Raw genomic sequence first — 21,971 nt, 5'->3', positions numbered from 1 at the left:
TTTTTTAAATAGAAAGACTAAATAGTATGTTAGGTAAAAAGGAGGAACTAATAAATTATTTATCCTTATTTATATCTATTAAAATGATTATATATAAAATAAAAATAATAATAGTGTAAAATGTGTCATATTAATTGAATTATTTCCATAAATTAATACCGACCATTTAAACTATACTTGTCAAAGTTGGATGGTAAAAAAAAAAAACTAAATAAAATAAAATATCTAAGGATTAAAAATTCAAACAGGAATCAACCATAGTTTTTTTTTTTTTTTTTGAAAGAGAATCAACCATAGTTTTAAAAATCAAATAAAACACTTTCATTCTCATTTAATCTTCTAATGTAATTACAAACCTTTTTTAAGTAAAAATTACAAACATTTAAGATATCAAATTAATGAATTCCATATATTTGATCATTAAACTTAAATTATTTAATTTAGTAGACTTTTAAAATTTATTTCATACTGTTGGGGCTAATTAAATTTTTTTTTTGTGTGTTTTAGCATAGGTTATAATTTTTACTCTATAGTTATTTTATTTTAATTAAATTCATTTTGCAATAAAATAAAAATATGATAAAAAAAGAAAATAATTTCAAAAGATTATTATAAAAAGAAAACAAGAATAAAAAGAAAAGAAAAAGAAAAAATAAAAATAAAAATCAGGGGCAAACTGGTACTATTTTTCAGTAACCTGTCCAGCAACTTCGATAATAAAAACGGACCCTGAAACAACAAGATATCAGACAGTTATTATTTTTTTTAGAAAATTCGGGATGTTAGCTTTTCGGAATGTCAAAAACGGAGAAAAACAGAGCTAAAACGAAGCCGGTAGAATTTTTCAAAGACAAGCAGTGCTGAAAAACGGGTTGAATCTATCTACATATTTGAGGAACGTATTTCACGACATTACCTCTATTTTTCCAACTCCCAACTCAGCCATTTTCTTTCTTCAACTTATGGGAAGCTAATGGGATCATGGGTGAGAAGTTTAAGGGCCACTAACATGGGATTTATTACTTAAAATCCAGTTCAACTCTTTCATTCCAATCCCCACTCAAAATCAATCAAACACAGAACAACTCAATTTTTCTCTCAAATTCCTTGCAAAATCATCAATCATTAGGTTCGTAGAAATCGTTCTTTAGCATCTAATTAGTCTAAACAAACTCTCAATTTCCAGAATTAGTTCTTCAATTTCGAGTTCCTCAGAAAAGCTTCCAATTTTCAGAAACTTCAAATCCGAAATTCTCTTAGTTTAATCAATCAATTCTCAAATTGTTTTTTGCAATCTCTTAATTAAGTCATCAAAATCATTACCCAATCCTCGGTTCAAGCTTTCTTAGTCTAAATCAAATTTCACCATTGTTATATTCTTCAAAGCTTCAAGCATTTTCCGTGAGACCAAGATCACGAAACCCCATTTTCGAGTCATTCTTAGTTTACACACCTATTCCAAATCATGTTTAGAAACTTTTTTATTGATCTCAATCAATTAAAAAAACCCAGAAACAAGCTTTTGAGTTTTTCATCATTGAAAAATTCATCAAACAACTTTTATGGTAAGTCGTTTTCCAAATTTTATTTCGAGTTCGTTAGGTGATCATTTTAGCCCAAATTAATTTTAATCTCTTTATTGACATCAATTCTCGAATTCTCAATTTTTATTCGTAAAAAATATCCTATAGCCTTCTTAATCGCTCCTAAAGTACCCTCCACGAAACAAACAGAATCAAGCTTTTGGTTTTTTAACCATCAAACAATTATTCTGTCAGCCAATTTTCAATAATTTATTCTGACTCATTTACTCGACCTTTTTCTGAAATTCCAGTTTTAAACCCTTCCTTCGCACACTAACTTTAAATACTAGCCTTCGTTTCGCTATAATCCGACCTCTACAGCTCCCGAAATTGAGGCAGAAAGTCCCAAGAAATCACTGTTTTTGTTCCACAAAGTGCTGCGAATTTATTAGTTTGGTGGTAAATTTCTGCTTAATCCCTGAACCCTCCGAATTGCTCCGAATTCACCCAGAATTACCCAGACAATGCAACAGCCCCCTGAGCCGATTTTCTGGAGTTCCAGTCTTTAATTTTGCGCATCCCAACGACATCAAAGAGATCAGTTTAATTTTATTTCATCCCGTACATATTTGTTTTTATGACTTATTTACATTTCTAGCTTTAAAGTTATTATTTTTTTTAAGTTGTAATTTTTATGCTTTATTATTATTTATAATACAAAAAAAACATTGAAAAATATTTACAAAATCAATAAAAATATAAAAGAAAATTAAAAAATTTATATCTTTGTGTTGTTTTATTGTTTTTATTTTTGGTACTTATCTTAAAAATTGTTTTTCCGACTGACCTGTCAAGTAACGTCGGGGCCTAAGACCGTTGTTTTTATTTTTAGTCCTTGTGACGGTCGTCAATCGCTTTTCGTTTAGAATTCAAGTAATTTAGGCGCACTATATTTATTTATTTTATTCAATTACCATTTTATCCTTTGAGAAATAGCTTCTCTGGCACGCCCGCATTATTTTTACCATTTTTAATCCCCGCAAACGCGTATCAAAATTGAAAATTGGGATATTTAGAAAATATCGCCAACACATACATATTTAAAGTTTAAGTACTATATATATACTGTTTTTCATAAAAAAATACTATATACTGAAATTTTTATAAATAAAATACTAATTAAATTTTATGAATATTGATAAAATAAAATATTTTTCTATTGAAATATAAAAGGGTTAATTAAAAAATATATGTGATTAGAAAAGAAACCAACACCGAGACAAAAGCTAACCTGGGATCAGCCTAGAAAAGCTAACCCCAACTCTGTCCTCTAAAAGGAGAGAAGAAAGATAGATAGGAGGATAGAAAGGGTGGAAACACCTAACATCCCCTCATGCCCAGCCGCCGCCAAGCGATCCGCAATTCGATTAATAAGTATTTATTTATTTTCTTGTTCTTTCTTTTTCACTAACTTAATTTCATCATTTTCACCTACAAGTACTCACGGAGGATGCCTCCTAGGAAGAACACCGGGAAAGATCCAATTCCATCGAACTCCGAAGAGAATCGAAATCAAAACCAAGATCACAACAATGAGTCCGGAATGCCCGAAGGCTTTGTGGCCGAGACTGTGAGCCATAGTGGAGGTGCAAACCAACAACCACCTCAAGGCCCGCCCATATTCGACTTGACACCATTTATAACAAATATGGAGAAGCAAATCAACCAATTTCTACATGGGTTTACACTGATGAATGACTGGGGTTTATTTGGTCAAAACAAGGATCGTTTTTTTCGATATTTACACATTGAGAACTTTTGGGTTGACATTGGCAAATTTAATTGTTAACAACCTCAAAATAAAAAAATTTCAAGAGTTAAACTTGTTTAGTATCATATTTATTATGAAACCAAATTTTTTTTTATTAAATCATCATTTTCTAAACTTTCACTCTCTAAACATTAACTTTCTATCTACTCACCAAACAACACATAAATAACCTGTTGTAAAAAAAAAAAACAACAACACATAAATAACCTCAAAACTAAAAAATTGAAGAATTAAAGTTGCTAATAATATCATTAAATTCTTGAAAATTAATATTTTGAGGTCTTTAAAGGTTAAATTTGGTAATGTCCATCCAAAATTTCTCGATTTCCAAATGTCGACTAACACAATCATCGTTTTGGCCATAGTCATTCATCTGCAAATCAGTATAATCACGTGAGTTTTGCTTGGAATTAATCAATATAAAATAAATAAATAAAAATTTAAAATATTTAGTTTATATATACCCTATTGATAATATATTATTAATTGAAGATTTGTAAACATATTTGCTTAGAATCTTCACAGATGTAAGGTTCAAACCTCATATAAAATATATTTTGTTATAAAATATCCAACAAATCCTTAATTAAATATTTCATTTTCAATTAGTTAACATGAAATTGTTAATTAGATATTATGATTTATTTGACAGGTGTACCAACCTAATTGATAGTACCAATTAGGCAATTACAACATAGGTGTTGTTGTTGTCTTGTCTTCATCAACCTCCATCTATTCCTTATATCTTACTTGTTTCATTTCTAAGATTAATTTAATAAATCTTCACAAAAACACCAAACAGATTTTTATTTTTTATGTCCAAAATTTATAATAATATCACCAACTTGTTAGTTGAGAATTCTTGGGTGGTGGGTGCCATGATTGGAGGCCTATGGTCCCATCATGTTTAGAGTGAATTTCTTTAATTATTAGTAAGAGTTAAAATATGATTATGGATTGTCCTTAATTGATAGAATGTATAGTTTGATTACCTTAACTTTAATAAAACTTTACAAATTAAATTAGGACATCCTCTATGTTACTTAGTATATCAATAAATATTTATTATACTTCATACATAAATGTCACTAAAGCATAATTGGGAACAATATTCCTAGGTGATGTTATTTATAATTATAACGAAGCCTTTATTCGAGCTTTCAAGATTCCGAGATGAGGATTCTTTCCTCCAAAACTGGAAGAGGCGTTAGGCCTCTATCAGACATATCACGATTTCTCTAACGTGGTGATCAAAATGGATGCGCAGAAGTAGACCAAACAATTCATTCATGCATCATAGACCTTTTTTAATTTAGCTCTGACATTAGTTCTTGTCATCAATCGTGTTCCATTGCTAGTCATGGTGTGGAAATAGACCAATCAATTCATTCATGCGGCGGAAGTAGACCTGATGGTTAATGGGAATTAATCGTGTTCCATTGCTAGTCATGGTGGCCGAAAATTGTAGTGAGGAGAGAGAGAAACAAAAGTTGAGGATTGTTAGACATCTTTTAGCCCGATACCATAAAGACTTTTATCTTAAGTGAATATCTTAATTAATTGAATGAGCTTTTTAAAGACTTTGCACGATATACAATTACAACTAATTGTATTTGAATTATAAACAGATTAATACGAATCACAAACTATCAAAGATATTATCAAACTAAATTTGAAGGAGTGAAATCTCCAAATTCACAAGCTAAAACTTTAAGAATTAAAAATCCCCCGTTGACAAAAGAGATGTACCCTAAAACTCTCAAAGAGAGATTCTGTATTGATAGATAAAAAATTACATTCTTACATTAAAGAGATGAATTTATATCCTTGCTTAAAGGATAAAATTACATAAAAACCTAATAACATAAATAGTTAAACAAAAGGTTAAAATGGTAAAATAAGATAAGAATAAAAGGGTGGTAGGCTTGTAAATAAACCGATGGTAGGAGTTATAAATAATGGGGGATGAAGTTGTAATTGGAGGGCAGTCGGAAAGGGACAATACTGATTCGCAAGTCTTTTAAAAATTGAGAAGGAGAAACTCATTTTGGATCCACACAACATGTAAGTTTTTGACACGCCATATAGATTCTGTTTTTCATATGAATTGTCATTTCTTCTTTTTGGTATGTTGCTCAGTTGACCCGACTTCTCCTACTACCCTTCACATATTTGATCATGAATCTTAAATTAATTCAAAATAATAATCTCCAACCACTAAACCGATACCCTATCAAAGAAGTATATTTTAAGGATTGCCGTTGATTATGAATTTAACAAAAGACATGAATTTTTTGTTCCCCACAACATGAGTATACTATTAATTTAGACTAGTTTAAAATTAATAAGATTTATACGTATTCTATTAATATGGTAAATTTTGACAAAATAGTAAATGAATTTCAATCCTCCGAAATAGTTAAGACCATAATCAAATTCTTTATGAACTCAGTCAACCACATAAATTTGAAATTAATAATAATAATAATAATATAATAATAATAATAATAATAATAATATATACTTCTGAATTTCTCTAATAAGTTTTGATTATGGCGTGAATTTTTAAAGTATCCCGATAGTTCCATCAACTTACTTAAAATATTATAATAACCTTTTTAACTTGTTTAAAATGTACTCAATTAATCACGCGGTTACAAAGAAGTAAGATATATACAGACTATGGCCCCGTTTGGTTGCTACTTTTCATGCGCATGTTTGCCTTTTCATTTAAAAATTGAGAGTTTTAGGTGTTTGGTTAGTGATCTCCTGTTTGCCTTTTAAATTTGAAAAGCAGCATTAGGTGTTTGGCTAGTGACCTCCTGTTTGTCTTTCACACCTGAAAAGCAGCCTTTTACAAAAACAGAGAATCTCTGCTTTTTGGAAAAGCAGCTTTTTCAAAAAGCAAACAGCAAACCGTAACAGCAAACAGCAAACCGTAACAGCAAATGGCAACAGCAAACAGCAAACCGTAACAGCAAACAGCAACAGCAAACAGTAGGTAAAACAAACGGACCCTATATTGCATGCGTCTTGAAATGTTATTACATAATTCCCATAATAGATTAAAACATATTAATTATCCTCTCTAATATTAAAATCTCATACTCGATCTTGGTCGTTTGACTTTTCCATAGCACATACAACACACAATTACTTTTTTACAACCGGATAATTAACTTATTACATTTTAAACATTTTAAACGAGTTAAAGAGACCATTAGAATATTTTAAAAGTTTTTCAAAAAAATATTTTTAAAATTTAGAACACCAATCACCCTTTTAAACAAAAATAAACGTATTAACCCATAATAATAAAATAAAATTATGTATGTAGAAAACTTACTTTAATTGAGAAAGGAATCGAAATCAAACAAAATAAAAAAAATAAAAAGTGGGTTAAAATGTCTCTCTCTAATGATAGAAATAAAAGAGACTGCTACCATTTTTGCTGTTCAAAGAAAACAAATATTTATAACACCTCTTCCGTGTCTCCTGTTCTTCTCCCTCTTTCAAGACAAAAGCACCAAAATTTTCAGTTTCAGTAACAACAGATTCACCAAAATTTTCAGTTTCAGTAACAACAGATTCCATTTCCTTCTCACAGGCAATTCATCAAACACTATCATCACATTGCATCAATGAGGTCCAAAACACCATCTCCGACGACTAACACCAAGCTAATCGCTCTCTGTTTCTTCTTCTTCTCCATCTTGCTCTTCGTCGTCTGGTCAAATTCATCATCCGATCATCACAACAATTCTCATCCAATTTTACCTCCTACACACGAAACAACTCACATATCAAATTCATCAAACTCCGATTCAGAATCAGAACCTCAATCTTCACCCTGTGAATCACTCTCTTCCTTACCCCAAACCTGCACAAAAGCCCCCCCTTCTTTATCCAACGCTCTAGTCCATTACGCAACAACAAACATCACTCCACAACAAACCCTAAAAGAAATCTCAGTAAGTTTAAGAGTGTTAGAGAGAAAATCACCTTGCAATTTCCTAGTCTTCGGCCTCGGCCACGACAGCTTAATGTGGACATCGCTCAATCACGGCGGCCGTACTGTTTTCCTCGAGGAAGATAAATCGTGGATTGAACAGATCAGGGAGAAACAACCTAATTTAGAATCGTACCATGTGAGCTACGACACGAAGGTTCACCAAGCGGATACGTTAATGGAGACTGGAAACGGAGAAGAATGTAAATCTGTGAGCGATCCGAGATTCTCGAAGTGTGAGCTTGCGCTGAAGGGGTTTCCTAGTGAGATTTACGATATGGAGTGGGATTTGATAATGGTGGATGCGCCGACTGGTTATCACGATGAGGCGCCGGGGAGGATGTCGGCGATTTATACGGCGGGGCTGATGGGGAGGAATAGAGAAAACGGCGAAACGGATGTGTTTGTTCATGATGTGGATAGAGTTGTTGAAGATAAATTCTCGAAAACGTTTCTTTGTGAAGGGTATTTGGTTGAGCAAGAAGGAAGGTTAAGGCATTTTGTTATTCCTAGCCATAGAACTCGTTTGGGAAGACCATTTTGTCCTAATTAAAACTTTTTTTTTTTTTTTTTTTTCTAGAAGTTTAATAAATAAAATTGCTACATTTCCATCATAATATTTCTTTGAAACATAATGTAATGACATTCCTTCTTTTTAATCATAATATACATACATTTTTATAAAATTAGGATAATTTGTAATGTATTAACAATACGGGGTAGTTATGGGTGTGTTTCACTAGTTTTACTAACTGATAAGTTGTTCGTTGGTAAAAAAAAAAAAACGGGATACATATTAGCTAGGATTTTGTTTGAAAATATAATTCGCGAACAAATTAGGAAAAAATTCTTATTGTCTGCGGATTTACGGTTTCAGTAGTTACTAGCAACAATGAAGAAGAAATCTCTATCTATGCAATTCATGACTATGTGGCGGTGCACGGGATCTTAAATGGTATGATCACTCAGCCTTATGACTCTTATTCTTATTCTATTGCTCTTATTGATTAGATTGTGTGCAACATCAATGCGGTGACGATCAATTATGCTTCTATTGATTGGTCGTTCATTTTCTCTATGTGCTTGTGGTGACTTTAGAAGTGGAAGAATAAGCATATTTCTTTGTTACGGATGGTTGTAATGATAAAATCTAAATTATTGTTATTAGTTATTAAATGATTTCAGTAGATTGGAAGCCACTAGAATTTTAATATAGATGAAGCTTTTAAGGGCAATTGTAACTTTGCGGCGGATTAGGGTTTATTAAGAGATCCAATGGTTTGGGATCAGAGATTTTGTTACAAATCTTATCATTTGTATTGCTCTAGTTGAGGAGTTACACGATTTGTATTCTGGCTTACTCTTATCTTGGAATAAGGGGTTCAAATGGTTGGTTGTGGAGATGAATTCTAGAGTGATGTTGAGCTTCATATGAGTCAACCTGGCTGTTAATCATCATTATTCTTAGTTTACTGGTAAATGTAGATGACTAAGGGATAATAATTGAATACTGAATTTGCATATTTTTACTGTAAGAATAATAGAACTAGCATTTGAATGATAAATTTGCAGGATCATTTTCTTTAAATCATCTCGAGTGTGATGTGTTTTTTATAAACCTTTGGAATATTGTTGTGGTTGAAATTTTTGAAAAGTTATACGAATCTAATATTCTTTATTTCTTTTCCCTTTATTGTTTTGGGATTTTATTTTCTCACAAAAAAAAAACCATTAGCAATGATTTTTTTTTTTGTTTTTTTGAAAAGCATAGCAATGTTATCATTTTGAGTTTTTTTCTTAAGAAATTGATTTGACTAATTTTTTGTTTGATATTATTTTATTATTAGAGCTTTAATGAGTTAAGACTTGTATAACCACATAGAGAAAGCATGCATTTGAATTTGACTAGCTTATGTTTTTTTGTTCGAGTATTGTTGGGGCACTCATTTATAAAGTAATTGATATTATTATGTTTTACGAGAAAAAGTTAATAAAATAAAAAAATTATGTAGCCTATTTGTAAACATTGTTGAAAACATTATTGGTATTTGCCAAAAATTGGGTATTAATATCGGACAGACCCATTATAGATACGTCATTACAAATAAACTTATAACGGTTACTAGGTCTATTACATTTAATAATTGATAATTTTTGGACCACCCAAATTAATAAAAATATTATATTATGTTACTTATATCTGAAAAAACATGCAATTTATACATAAATACATACATTTGATCTTCAAAGATTAAAACACTGAAATGAAAAAAAAAAAACACTTTATAGAAATCAGTATATCAGGATCAACCAAAATTAATATTTATAGTATATATTGTGAGATATTAACATGGAGTGGACCTTGAATTATTAATTTGAACTTTTAATTCAATTGGTTCCATGATATGGTATCACAGATTCACAGTTGGTTTCATCAAGTGATTCAGTGTTCGATTCCTGACAGCCCCATTTGTTGATTAAACCATTACAGGCTAATATTAGAATCGCATCAGGTGGCCTGACATGTGGATAAATATTAGTTTTTTAATCTTCGTGTAAATCTCAATCAGAAATTCATATTTACAAAGTAATAACCATATATGTAACCAAACAAAATTACTGAAACATTCTTAAACGAGAAGAGCAACAAGAAGATAAGATGATTGCATGGAAATACAACCAGAGCGCAATCGATAAACATTCTACAACGATAACATATCATCCTACACCTCACCTCACTCGATCATCTCATTCACCAATCACAACACATGATTACGTTGCGCAATAGCATATTGCCACCTCACCATTTCTATCTCTTTTCTATTATTTTTCCTTAACTATAATCAACACCTTTTCTCTTAGTTGGCCTAGTGAGCCTTACTATTTATGCTTGTAATCCTTTTGACTTTTTCTTAATGAGAAATAAACAAGGTATTCATTGATTACGTTGCGCAATAGCATATTGCCATAAGTTTGGTATTGCACAAGGTTGAAAATATTGTATGATGAGTTACTGATGCCAAATTGAAACCACTATCCACCTTGTAGTTGTAGGGTATTCAATGAGCGCAGAGGTCAGTAATTAGATCAATTTTTTTTAGAAAAAAAAAAAAAAAATATTCGTTAATAGCGAGACATTCTTAGAGCATCTCCAATGGAGTATAATGAAACTTCTTTTTATTAAGTTATTATAGGCATCAACCATTGGAGATGCTCTTACTTTTAGTTTATTTTTTACTTTTTCTCAAAAAATGACAAATAAAAGGCCTAATACATCACCAGCTCCCGAATTTGTCCATAAAAGTAGATTGACTTTTTAAACTTTACAAACGTCTCACCAGCTCCTTAAACTTAATTATTTCGTATCACAAACTCCCTAAACTTGTCCATAAAATAAATTAGCTCTTTGAACTTTATAAGTGTCTCACAAACTTTCTAAACTTTCGTATTCCGTAACAACTAAATACAAAAACCATAATATTAACTCTCAATATTTATCCATTCGATCTCTCAAACCTGCAATACTAATTCTTATAATAGGTTGAAAGATAGAAGAAGAGAAAAATTATCTCTCGAATAGAAGAATATGTATTTTTAGACTTTAGGTTTAGTAGTTTTTTTATTTAGTTGTTACAGAATAAACAAATTCAAAGAGTTGGTGAGACACTTATAAAATTTAGAAAGCTAATATTTTTATGGACAAGTTTAGAGAATTCGTGCTACGAAATAATCAAATTAAAAAAAAAAACTATTAGGATACAAAATATAAAAAGTTAATTTATTTTTATGGAGAAGTTCACACAGCGTATTAGGCCCGGATAAAAAGATCAAATACATGCCAAAATTGGAGTAGAGCGATCAAACGATGACTATGCCAAGTAGGATTACCCAATTCCACATTGCGAGTGAACTAAAACTAGAGCAAGTTTATCCCAGCAGCCAAACACAGGGTACATCATCCTTATCTATCTTGCTCTCCATGCCGTAGTCGGCATTTCAGGCGGAGCAGCCACGGAAATACCAGAAATCAGCTCCAAATGGCAAAAGGGAAGAGAGAATTGTTATCAAAAGCGCCATGGAGGGGCGACGCCGACGACGACGCCGACAAGTTCAAAGACGCCAAGCTTAAAGTTACCAGTAACCCTGGTTCCACCTCCACTATGCACGTCCCCGGCAAGAAGAAGAAAAACCGTCGCTCCGACGAAGACGATGACGAAGATAATCCCCTCGAGCTTGACCCTGAGCTTCGCTACAGTTTCCAGCGCAATTTTCAGGTTTTTGAGCTTAGAATTCAATTGAATTGATGATATTTGGAATTCCGATTTCGTTCCTGTGTCTGACTAATTAATTAATTTCAATCGCGTCTCTATATGTGAAATTGGTGCTAGATGACTAACTGGTCTTACTGTTTGTGAAATTATCAGTTTCTTCAGAGAGTTTTTAGTATTGATACCGTTGTTAAGCCTCTTCCACCGGCCATGGCATACAATGTTTCTCGCAATTTGAGCTTTTTCACCCGCATCTTTACCCAGTTCTTTGGTAAGTCTTTTCATCTCCTTGCTTTTAGTGTGCTGCTTCTGAGATCACTTCTGTAATAGTTTTCTGATTGTAATGCTTATTTTTATAATAGCATTTTATGTTTTCTACTACACAATGATAATTGCCAAGTATTTTGGTAAAATGTTACACTTAGAGTTAGATTCTTTAACTTCTTTCAGTAATTAAACAGGAGGTTCTGTGGTTCAGATCATAATAATTGGAATGGTTTTCAAACCTTCCTAGTCATGAATGTAGTGAACTAGACCTTTTGTGAATGGTTTTGCCACAAGTTTTACTAAATCAATGTGCACTGATGTATTAGATGAGGAAAATGGAGATCTGAACAGCGTACTGATTTAATTTTATATGCAATTTTAGTAGCCGAATCAGGTGTCATTACCCTGGCTTTTTTGGGGCAATTGTTGGGGCTTTAGTGGAGTGTTTTGAAGTTATTGACTAATCTATTTAGCATGATCACCTCTTATACGTTTTAGGATATACTGTGATACTGAAATAATAGAAACTATAGTTGTTAATGGCGCGCCTAAGGCGCCAGGCTCCCCTTCCCCTATGGAGGGTGCGGTAACTATGGGGCATTCGGCGTTTGTGCGCCTAGGCGGTGATCAGAGGCACACCATGGTGGCATAGGTGCCTTTTTAGTTTTTTTAAAAGAGTTTAATAGTCACCGTTGGATTAGACACATCCAGGATCCAAAATAAAATAAAAAAAGAAGATACATTTGAATTTGAAGAGATGCAATCTTACAACATAGAAAAAGAGGAGAGAAAGAAGCAGTGGGAAACAGAGCAATAGCGTACTGCATAGATAAAAAATAATAGAGTGATCAAAGAAGCAACGCCAGAGAATTGTTTTTGAAAGTGAAGTGTAGAGAATTTCAAGGACAGCCTGAGAAGTAGCTATTAGCTATGTTGCATGGAAACGGGAAATGAAACGGAAACCGTGAAACGTTATTTCTATGAAAAATTAGCTAGGAAACGGTAATGGTAATGGAAATGAAACGGAAATGGAATGGACATGAAATGCGGAAACGCTAATGAAGAAGAGTTTCCGTGCAACATAGGCTGTTAGTCAATCAACTTATTAACTCATTATTATTTATTGAAGTTTAGATTTAGAATATGGGGTTTATTGCATGTTAGAAGTTCTTTATGATTAAGAATATTTCACGGTTTAGTATGCAGAAAGCTTTAATTGGGAGAGTATCCATCTAAAAGTGCATGACGAGTCTCGAACCGAGAAATCGGACAAACTATCAAAAAAAAAAATATTATCATTTATGGTCTTATAAGTTATTTTGTTAATGGGCCTTGTGTTGCTTAGGCTCACGGCGCAGGCTCTAGGACCCCCTTGTGGCTTAGTGCATCTATGATAGAAACTAGTTTCAACTGCGTGTTTGAATTTGTTGATGGAGCAAGTTAATTTTTCTATGGATGCTTTTTTGTACCGTTAATTTATCTTGACATATCAGGATTTTCTTTAACCTTGCCATCCGTTTTCGGGTAAAAGTAGCAAAAAGTTACAAATGCTTCTCTTTCTTACTTTGTTTCATCCACACACATATAGCAAATGCATAGCTGAATGAGCAAGAAACATAGCTTAGCCAGATTAAGTGATATACTGCAAATACCATAGCTGAATGAGCAAGAACCATAATAAGTTCATCTTGATGTGCCTAATAATGTCAAATGGAAATTCTCAATTACATGATTTTCACATTTTCATGGCATGACTTTTACTTCAAGATATATGCTGTTATCTTTTTGTCAAATGTTTTATATTCTGAGCAGCTGTATTTGATTTATTACAGATCCTGAAGGTATTGCAAATGCGCAGAAATCACTCGGCTTAGGACAGGAAGAAAAAGCTCGAAGAGTTCGTTGATAAAGAGCATTCATTCCTTTTTCCCTTTGATATTGTAATTCTTGACTGTATCATGTGAAGAATATTGTTGAATTGTGACAAATATATTTTCCCCTTAAGATCTGAACTTCAGCCATAATTAAAATTCTTGGGTAATTATTCAGATTTAGCACTTCTTCAAGGAGAAAATGTACTTTTATTATGCAGAATGGAAAGAATTCATGTTGCAGTAGGATCACTTCTTAAATCCGTACATAACATAATCCATATTCCTGCATGTTTTATTGTTACTGCTTTATTTAATGTCACCAAATTAGACTTGTTTATGGATCCGTCCAAGCCAAATTGTGGGTTTAACTTGGATATGCTTGCGGGTCAATTACATGAATATCATACTTAAGTACAAAATTACAACTAAATCGTATCACCAATCTTAATTCTTAATGTATCATTATCTTCTATATATTATGATTTTACACCCTAATTTAAAAATTCTAGACTTCAATTCATGAATCATAAACTTTAGAAAATACATTCTAGACTCCTAATTTATAAATTTCAATCCTTAAAATATATTAAAAGTACTGATTTTATTAGTTTGATATAATCCAAAATTATGACTTGACATAATTGTAAATAGTTTCTCAAAAATGAATTTCTGTGTAATTTTCCCTATGCTTAATTGACATTAAGTTCAGCTTGATCAAGTCCGTAGATGCCTGCACATGAAATGGGTTGGGTTAACGATTTGTCCAAAAGCCCAAACTTGGCTGGTCGGATCCGGCCGTGGTAATGGTATAATGGAATTTAAAAGCTAGATGATAAATTATTAATTCTAAAGAAGGTGTTGGAGAATTGTGCTTTTCTGTTTTTAATTTCTCTGCTGCATTATTTATCGCTGGAATTCGAGCTATTTGAACAACAAAGTAAAAAAGACATTAATAAATATTAGCCGAACGGTCGAGTTGGATATGGGAATGAGTTTTTATAAGGGTTTTTTAATAATAATATTTTGGCTTTAATCAAATTGATAATTGATAATTTTTATTTGTATATATCAAATAGGTAGTCACCATCTTTAAATTCCCTTCAAAATAATTAGTTATTGATAATTTTCCTAATGATAAAATTCAAAATAAGATTTGACCATTGGTGTGTTCTTTTCCCTGTATTTTTTTTTAATTTGGTCCAACCCGATCTGAACCCAATATAAAGAGAAATTTACACAGAAAATCATTGTTTTTCATGAATTAAGGGTCGAAGATATATTTTTTAGGGTTTAGGATTTATGAATTGAGGTCTAAAATTTATAAATTTTGGACATAAAATCATATTTTATTTGTGATATATAGAAAATAATATATTTTGTAATATGATTTAATTGTAATTTTATAATGGGTTTCCTACATTAATATCATGATTAACTACAAAAATTACAACTAAATCAGATTATCAAACTTAATTCTGAATATGTCATTATTTTCTATCCCCACGCCATGCACTCCGAATTAGATCATTACATTTTCAATGATGTCACGGTGCTATTGGAGTTAAGATGAAGAGAAAAAAATAGAAATTCAAGAGTGATATGAACAATTTCTACCAATTAGATGACATATTTTTATCATCAAGCTGTTCTAGATCAAAGTTCATACTGCAAGTCTTCAATTACAACACTGATAAAATCTTTACATTCATAAAAATGATCCTAATATCTCACTACCATGAGAGAAAAATGCAAAGCCAAAAAGAATAGTAGCACTATACAAATGGATGCACTGTACAATAAAATAAAATGGTATTCACTTCTGTTAACAGGCAGAATACACCTTCTCATTGATGAATGCCTCCTCGCCGGTGCTGGTACCCGCATTCGCTAATACCGCATTCCGATAGAAACTTTTGATAGTCATTTTCAACTTTGCTGTATGCATCTTCAAATACATTTTCATCTTCATCTTCTGGACCACTCTGCAAAACATAGTTCATTATAGCAAATCTACAACCATTTGAGAAGTATCGGAACAATCATTTCAAATAAGGCGAAAAACATCTTATGTAACTTAGAGGAATATCATATCAATATGAAACTGAAAGCAGATAGAAAAGGGGTAAATTACATACGTAGTGTACAACCTTTACAGCCGGTTTTTGTGTACAGCTGGTCAACTATGCCACGTCAGAATTTTTCAGTTGTAGAATTAAAAAAAATGGGACCCACCTTTATGGAATTACTAATATAGCCTTAAACTTTATAAAATTACTAAAATACCATCTATCTTCCTCTTTCAACCAAACAACACACCATCTTTCCTCCCTCTTTCATTCTCACCATCATCATATACTCAGGGCTTGTTTGACGCCGTCACCACCATCTCCTCTGGGTTTGTTCGCCGTCGCCACCACCATCTAATTCGGTCTCCTCCATCGCCATCTGTTTCAGATTTCTGTCTCAACTCTCTCTATATCAATTGATAAACTAAACACTATACTCCCCAATTCTTCAATCAAACAGAATCTCACAATAAACACACTAAAATTTGGTTGAGTTGAAATTGGGCATGGATAAAAGCAAGCTGCAACACTAAAATTGTGGTTGAGTTGAGATTGCAAATTGGGTTTCTCATATAAATGGAAAGAATTTTGATTGTCTGAGAAATTGGATTGAGTTGATAAAATTGAATCTTGCAATTGGGTTATGAGCTGGAGCTAACGGAAGGAGCCCTGAGGATGAGCTAATGATTACACGAAAAACTGAAGGATGGGGAGTGCAGCATGATGAAATGGGGGATCAGAGGTGGATTTTGTTTGCTTGATTGATTTTATTTGCATGATGAAAAGGTAGGAATCAGAGGTAGATTTTATTTGCTTGAAAAAACACATGCAATCCGAGAAATTAAGATTGAGAAGAGCAAACAAATTTTTTTTGGAAGAGAAATCAATTTTCTCATTGACGAAAAACTGGAAATGCATCTAATTAAAGACCCATTGAAACTGGTAATTATGGGTCAATTTGTGTTTTATTCTACGATTTTGCTTGTTTTTTTTGTTAGACGAGAAGACGATGAGGCAGAGACAGAAGTGGAGAACACGATGTAAGAGGCGGAGGAAGAGAGAGATAGGAAAGAGAATTTAGGGGAGAGAAAATATGGAATTAATAGGAAAGAAAAATAAAAAAACAAAAGAAAATATAACTAAGGGTAAATTAGTCATTTAACATTAGATGAGATCCACTTTTATTTGTTAGGAGATTAAAAGTGATGAGGTGGCGCGTTGACCGGTCAAAATTACCGGATGTACACTTTAGTGGGAGGTCACTAAAAGGTTGTACAGTTTAGTGTGACAAAATTTTGGTTGTACACCAAAGTGTGATTTGGGGTAAAGGTTGTACACCATGTATGTAATTTACCCGATAGAAAAGGTTACCTCAGAAACAGTATTATCTGTTTCACTATTGTAACTTAAAGCGTGTTTCCATCTCGTACTCTTTGGCTGACCCTTATGTTTCCTTGATTCATCGAAAGCATGGCTTTCGTTGTCTTTTTGTACTCTTGTGCAGAAGGCACCAACTAGGCATGTGATGCAGAATGCAATAAGAGGAACCAGAACTAGGAAATAACCACTGGATTTAGCCTGATAAAGATGAAAATTTCGGTTCAGATTACCGCTATTGATTCATATTTAAGATAAAAGCAGTCAGAATATATGAATGCTCAGTGTTTTCAAACATGTCTTACATGAGGAAAACCATGGGTAGTAGTTAAGATCCTCAAAGGTTTTTCTTCTGAGTTCCTATCAAATGAAGACCCAACAAGTCCTACTTGATGAACACTAGAAAAGTTACTTCTCTTGATCTGTAAGCACATATTATAAGTGTCATCAGAAGCCAAAAGTTGGAAACAAATTTTGATAATTAGCATTCAACTTATGTATTTAAAAAGTAAGTCCTTCACTAGAAAGCTATGTTGCAAGGAAACTCTTCTTCATTAGCGTTTCCACGTTTCATGTCCATTTCCGTTTCTCTTCCGTTTCCTAGCTAAATTTTCTTAGAAATAACGTTTCCCGGTATCCGTTTCCGTGCAACATAGCTACAATACCTAGTGACACTTTCAAACAAAGAAAAGAAAACCAACTGAGATAAATGATATGAAAACTAAATCATTCAGAAGACTTATAAGAGAGCAACCATAAGATATATGGCAGTTGTAACAGGATTAAGGCCTCATACATTCATTTCCTAGCCTTATAATTGTTCATAAAAGCCCTCTATATTTTAGAAACGTCCTATTTACTTCCTGAACTTGCTTAAAATGATCTATTAACCCCTTTAAGTCACGCGACAGAGCAATGAGATTTTCAACAAGTGTAAGTGCATATCACTTTAAACAAGTTTAGAAAGCAAATAGATTACTATAAACAAGTTCAAGGAGTCAACATGTCACTTTAAGAAAGTTGAGGGAGTCCATACGTCGCAGTAAGCAAGTTCAGGAATAACTAGGGTGTTTCCAAAATATAGGGTCAGACTTTTTTGTACAAGTACAAGGAGCTAACGATGCTATGTTGCACGGATACGGCCATGGAAACCTATTTCTAAAACATAACCTTCAGAAAACAGCGTTAAAAAAAAAGGAAACGGACACGGATAGAGACACGAATGCTACTAAAAGAGAAGAGAAGTGAAGTGTCCCTGCAACATAGTAAGGATGTATTAAGCCCAAAATTAAAGTTCCCAAATGGATTATGACATTCAACTTACCAATTGATTGGCTGCCGGGGCAAAAGTAAGACTGCCGAGGAGCTGATATTTAAGAAGAAAATCAACATCCATTGTATTTTTATTACCAGCTGCAATCAAATCAATAGACACTCCATACTGCCTTAAAATTGAATTCAAAGTCTGAGCCCTGAGCCACCAAAGGTGAAAAAGTAAATTGAATTCAAGTTATTACTAAATTGAATGATTTTTCAAAACTCAATCAAGGAAATTGCAGCATACAGATATAATCATATAAAGACCCAGAAATCAAGATCGGATTGTACCTTTTGATCGCATGAGCTGAATGATGCTGGTTGGGGTTTTGAATATACGGCTTTAACATTTGCAGAATATGAAATCTCCATAGCTGTGATAAAATCAAAAGACTGAAAACAAGAGTAGCTGAGAAGGGAAGGAGGGAGGGAGGCGTAGAGTACCTCAAAATGCTTCCTAATGGAAATCTTGGTGTTAATCCAAGGTTTGAAGCGGCAACTAACAGAAATTACAGTGAGAAGAAGCTGTGAAAGACGCAAAACAAAATAATCAAAGGAAAGGAAAGGGAAGATACCAGTGAATTGATGATGGCAATAAATTTGGAAGAGAAGGAGAGAGATGGGTATCGTGGCTAATGCCATTCATATGCTGCTTCAGTTCCATCGCTCATTTTTTGTTTTCGTCTTTGGTTTTTTTGGTCTTCAATTCTTATTTCTTTGGCGCTAAAAGCCAAAACTCTATAAAGAAAAAGCAAGCACACATTGTTTTTTTAGGCATCATACCAATTTAGCTCCTCCAACCAAACTAAAGCTTCAAAATCAATTAGTATTTCATTAGTTACATTCACATAGACTCTAATGACCACGTAAATTTGGTAATTCACTATTAGATTTAGACGGATTAAATATAAACTTTAGGATATTTTGAATCTCCATCTTACGATTTTAATCCGCCTAGATCTAACGGTGAATGACCAAATTTACGTGGTCATTCGGATCCATGTGAATGCAATTGAATATCTCAAACTATCAAAATCATGAAATTCCTAAACTACGTAAAAATTATCAATTGATTTTTCATTTTAAACAAAAATATCAATTAAAACCTCATCGAAATCATTCGGTTGAATAGTTTCAAACTTTTTCCTCCAAACTCATTTTAAACCAATACAGAGATTATTATAATCTATGTTTAATAATCACATTTTCTGATAATAGAATAGGATAGGGACTTAATTGATGATTTTTATTTAGTTCATGGACCTAATTAATGATTTTGATAGTTTAAGGTGCTAATTGACTTTGAAACTTTAATTTGAAAACAAAATGAGCGTGTTATTATTATTATTAATAATCATAATTGAAACATAGGGACATAAACCGCGAGGATTCTCCATTCTTATCAGGGTTTCCATTCCGATGGGAATGTGGAATGTCGGATAGTAATATTTTTCTAATATATAAATAAATTATGATGGGTTATGGACTGGTATTGGGTACCCATTACCCATCAAATATCTACCGGATATTCTGGGGGTATTCTCATACATCATGGGTAATATTTTTGATCCCATACCCATTTCATACTCTTTTATACAAGATACGGATAGTTCCATTAGGATCAGATAGTGCGGGTACCCACAGGTACAATACATCAAAGTTACATTCCTGTCATCACAAAAAATATTTTCATGCACAATATTTTTCAGCAAACAAACATCGAAGTTACATTCTTGTCATCACAAAAAAAAAAAAAAGTTACATTCCCGTAAAATACGCTTTGGTCGTGTTTTTATCTTCATTTTGCATGTTTAAGAAAAACAAACTCCAACAACAAGCAAAACTACACGTTTTTATATTAAGTACCGGGTCTTCCACGTTACTTGACGGACACTCAATTTATATTTGGACATATGTATTGTGGCCCACTTAATATTTAAGATAATTCACCCTCTTATAATATGCGCGGATCCATATTACATATAGCAAAATATATATGGAAAATCATACATTTGACACGGAGAACCGGATGCTCCTAATAATTTCCCCAAAACCACAACCCAGAGTACCAAACACATTCATTCTATTCATTTAAAATACAACCTTTTCTAGTTTTGTATTTCTAAAATAACAAAAATTAGTATCAGACACCTCCTTTACATGAGAAGTGATTCAATGATGTGTCCTATGATAAGTGTACTCCCTCAACTATAGTTAGAGAGGGTAAAAGTTCACACGATCCGATTACACAACACAAAATCGATATGTAATTTTAGTGTTTGAGTTTAGCTTAGTAGGTAATATCATTTTTGGGTTGATACGAAATTGACACCGAAATTTTTGGGTTGGGTTAGAGTTGACATGCTAACCAAAATGACATGAATATTTAAAATTATTATTATATTCTATCGTATTTTTATATGTCATTTTATTAATAAAAATAATAAAATTATAATTATTACTTACAAATATGATTCGAACCTCCTAAATTATTATAAACACATTACATGAATCCTTGATATTAGCAGACTTTTCGATGGTTAGTATTAGCATACTAATATAAAAATGACATATTAAAAAAAGTACCATATCTTTTTATATTTTTAAAAGTTATTATTATGCATAACAAAATTACAAGTAACCCGAAAACACGATACGAAATCGATCCTAAATCAAACATATTAACACGATTATGACATGAATTTTTTTGGATTGAGTTTGGGTTTATTCTTTTCAACGCGAACACAAAAATGACACGACTCGAATACAAAATTGTCAGGTCTAACTATAGTTGTGGGAAATCTTGTGAAACCGCTGTGAAATATTTCTGAAACATTTTATTTTGACATTGTATCTTAACTTTTTTTTAATTGCGATAAATATTTATACTTTGATTTTAATTACATTTAATATATATATTTAATATATCTCGTTGTTTTGATCGATTCTGTGCCCATTTGAACTTTTATAAAAAAAACTGTGAAACTATTTTTCGGGGTTTTACGTGAAAATTACATTAGATGCATGTTTTATTTACATATATCTCATAATTTTACTAGATTCCCCCATCTCTTTCTTCTTTAACCATTTTCTTTTATTTGAAAGAAGAAATAAAATATAATAATATCCGGATATTTGAAAATTGAACAAAAGTATAATCTAAACCAATTAAAATACAACCAGGTACATAAACATAATAATTCAAATATGATATACCAATTAGCGCTAAAATGTTTGAAAAAAGTTTCATCAATGGAAAAACACAGAAAATCGTAGAAAAATCACAAAATATCATTTAAAAAATGAATAAAAATAAAAAGAACGTCGAAAATAAGAACAATAACGCTGAAAAAATGCAGAATAATGAAGAAAAGCGCAGAAAAGTAAAGTAAAACAATAAAAAATGCAGAAAAAAGAAGAAATTAAATTGCTGAACATT

At 32.1% G+C, this 21,971-nt stretch overlaps 3 protein-coding genes across 4 annotated transcripts; 2 read left to right on the top strand and 1 right to left on the bottom strand.

The window, feature by feature from the left end:
• The first annotated feature begins 6,795 nt into the window (after positions 1-6,795).
• LOC136201473 (glucuronoxylan 4-O-methyltransferase 3) lies at positions 6,796-8,052 on the top strand. Its single transcript, XM_065992151.1, has one exon. It carries the CDS (start codon positions 6,996-6,998, stop codon positions 7,914-7,916), a length of 921 nt encoding a protein of 306 aa, XP_065848223.1. The 5' UTR covers positions 6,796-6,995; the 3' UTR covers positions 7,917-8,052.
• Positions 8,053-11,313: 3,261 nt separating this feature from the next.
• On the top strand, positions 11,314-13,952 carry LOC136201498 (uncharacterized). The gene is made up of 3 exons (XM_065992177.1): positions 11,314-11,637; positions 11,788-11,902; positions 13,731-13,952. Exons 1-3 carry the CDS (start codon positions 11,401-11,403, stop codon positions 13,802-13,804), a joined length of 426 nt encoding a protein of 141 aa, XP_065848249.1. The 5' UTR covers positions 11,314-11,400; the 3' UTR covers positions 13,805-13,952.
• A 1,401-nt stretch (positions 13,953-15,353) lies between these two features.
• Positions 15,354-19,267, bottom strand: LOC136201467 (uncharacterized). 2 transcript variants are annotated; one of them, XM_065992136.1, is made up of 7 exons: positions 19,108-19,267; positions 18,977-19,031; positions 18,824-18,906; positions 18,540-18,687; positions 17,521-17,637; positions 17,210-17,416; positions 15,354-15,754 (listed from the first exon to the last, which is right to left on the bottom strand). In XM_065992136.1, exons 1-7 carry the CDS (start codon positions 19,194-19,196, stop codon positions 15,617-15,619), a joined length of 837 nt encoding a protein of 278 aa, XP_065848208.1. In that variant the 5' UTR covers positions 19,197-19,267; the 3' UTR covers positions 15,354-15,616. The 2 variants fall into 2 exon arrangements, with proteins under 2 accessions (XP_065848208.1, XP_065848207.1); XM_065992135.1 differs by having other exon boundaries at positions 18,824-19,031.
• Between the last annotated feature and the right edge of the window lie 2,704 nt (positions 19,268-21,971).

The sequence above is a fragment of the Euphorbia lathyris genome, chromosome 7 (genome assembly GCF_963576675.1).
Source record: "Euphorbia lathyris chromosome 7, ddEupLath1.1, whole genome shotgun sequence".
Taxonomy (NCBI): domain Eukaryota; kingdom Viridiplantae; phylum Streptophyta; class Magnoliopsida; order Malpighiales; family Euphorbiaceae; genus Euphorbia; species Euphorbia lathyris.
The sequence above is the reverse complement of the archived record's forward strand: the minus strand, read 5'-3'. Positions and strand labels throughout refer to the sequence as shown.

Coding starts and splice junctions, on each gene's coding strand:
- LOC136201473 (XM_065992151.1), top strand. CDS start 6,996: ATGAGGTCCAAAACACCATCTCCGACGACTAACACCAAGCTAATCGCT.
- LOC136201498 (XM_065992177.1), top strand. CDS start 11,401: ATGGCAAAAGGGAAGAGAGAATTGTTATCAAAAGCGCCATGGAGGGGC. Junction 11,638..11,787: donor GTTTCCAGCGCAATTTTCAG/GTTTTTGAGCTT, acceptor TGAAATTATCAG/TTTCTTCAGAGAGTTTTTAG. Junction 11,903..13,730: donor CATCTTTACCCAGTTCTTTG/GTAAGTCTTTTC, acceptor GATTTATTACAG/ATCCTGAAGGTATTGCAAAT.
- LOC136201467 (XM_065992135.1), bottom strand. CDS start 19,174: ATGGCATTAGCCACGATACCCATCTCTCTCCTTCTCTTCCAAATTTAT. Junction 17,417..17,520: donor CTACCCATGGTTTTCCTCAT/GTAAGACATGTT, acceptor CATCTTTATCAG/GCTAAATCCAGTGGTTATTT. Junction 15,755..17,209: donor CAGATAATACTGTTTCTGAG/GTAACCTTTTCT, acceptor TATGTTTTGCAG/AGTGGTCCAGAAGATGAAGA.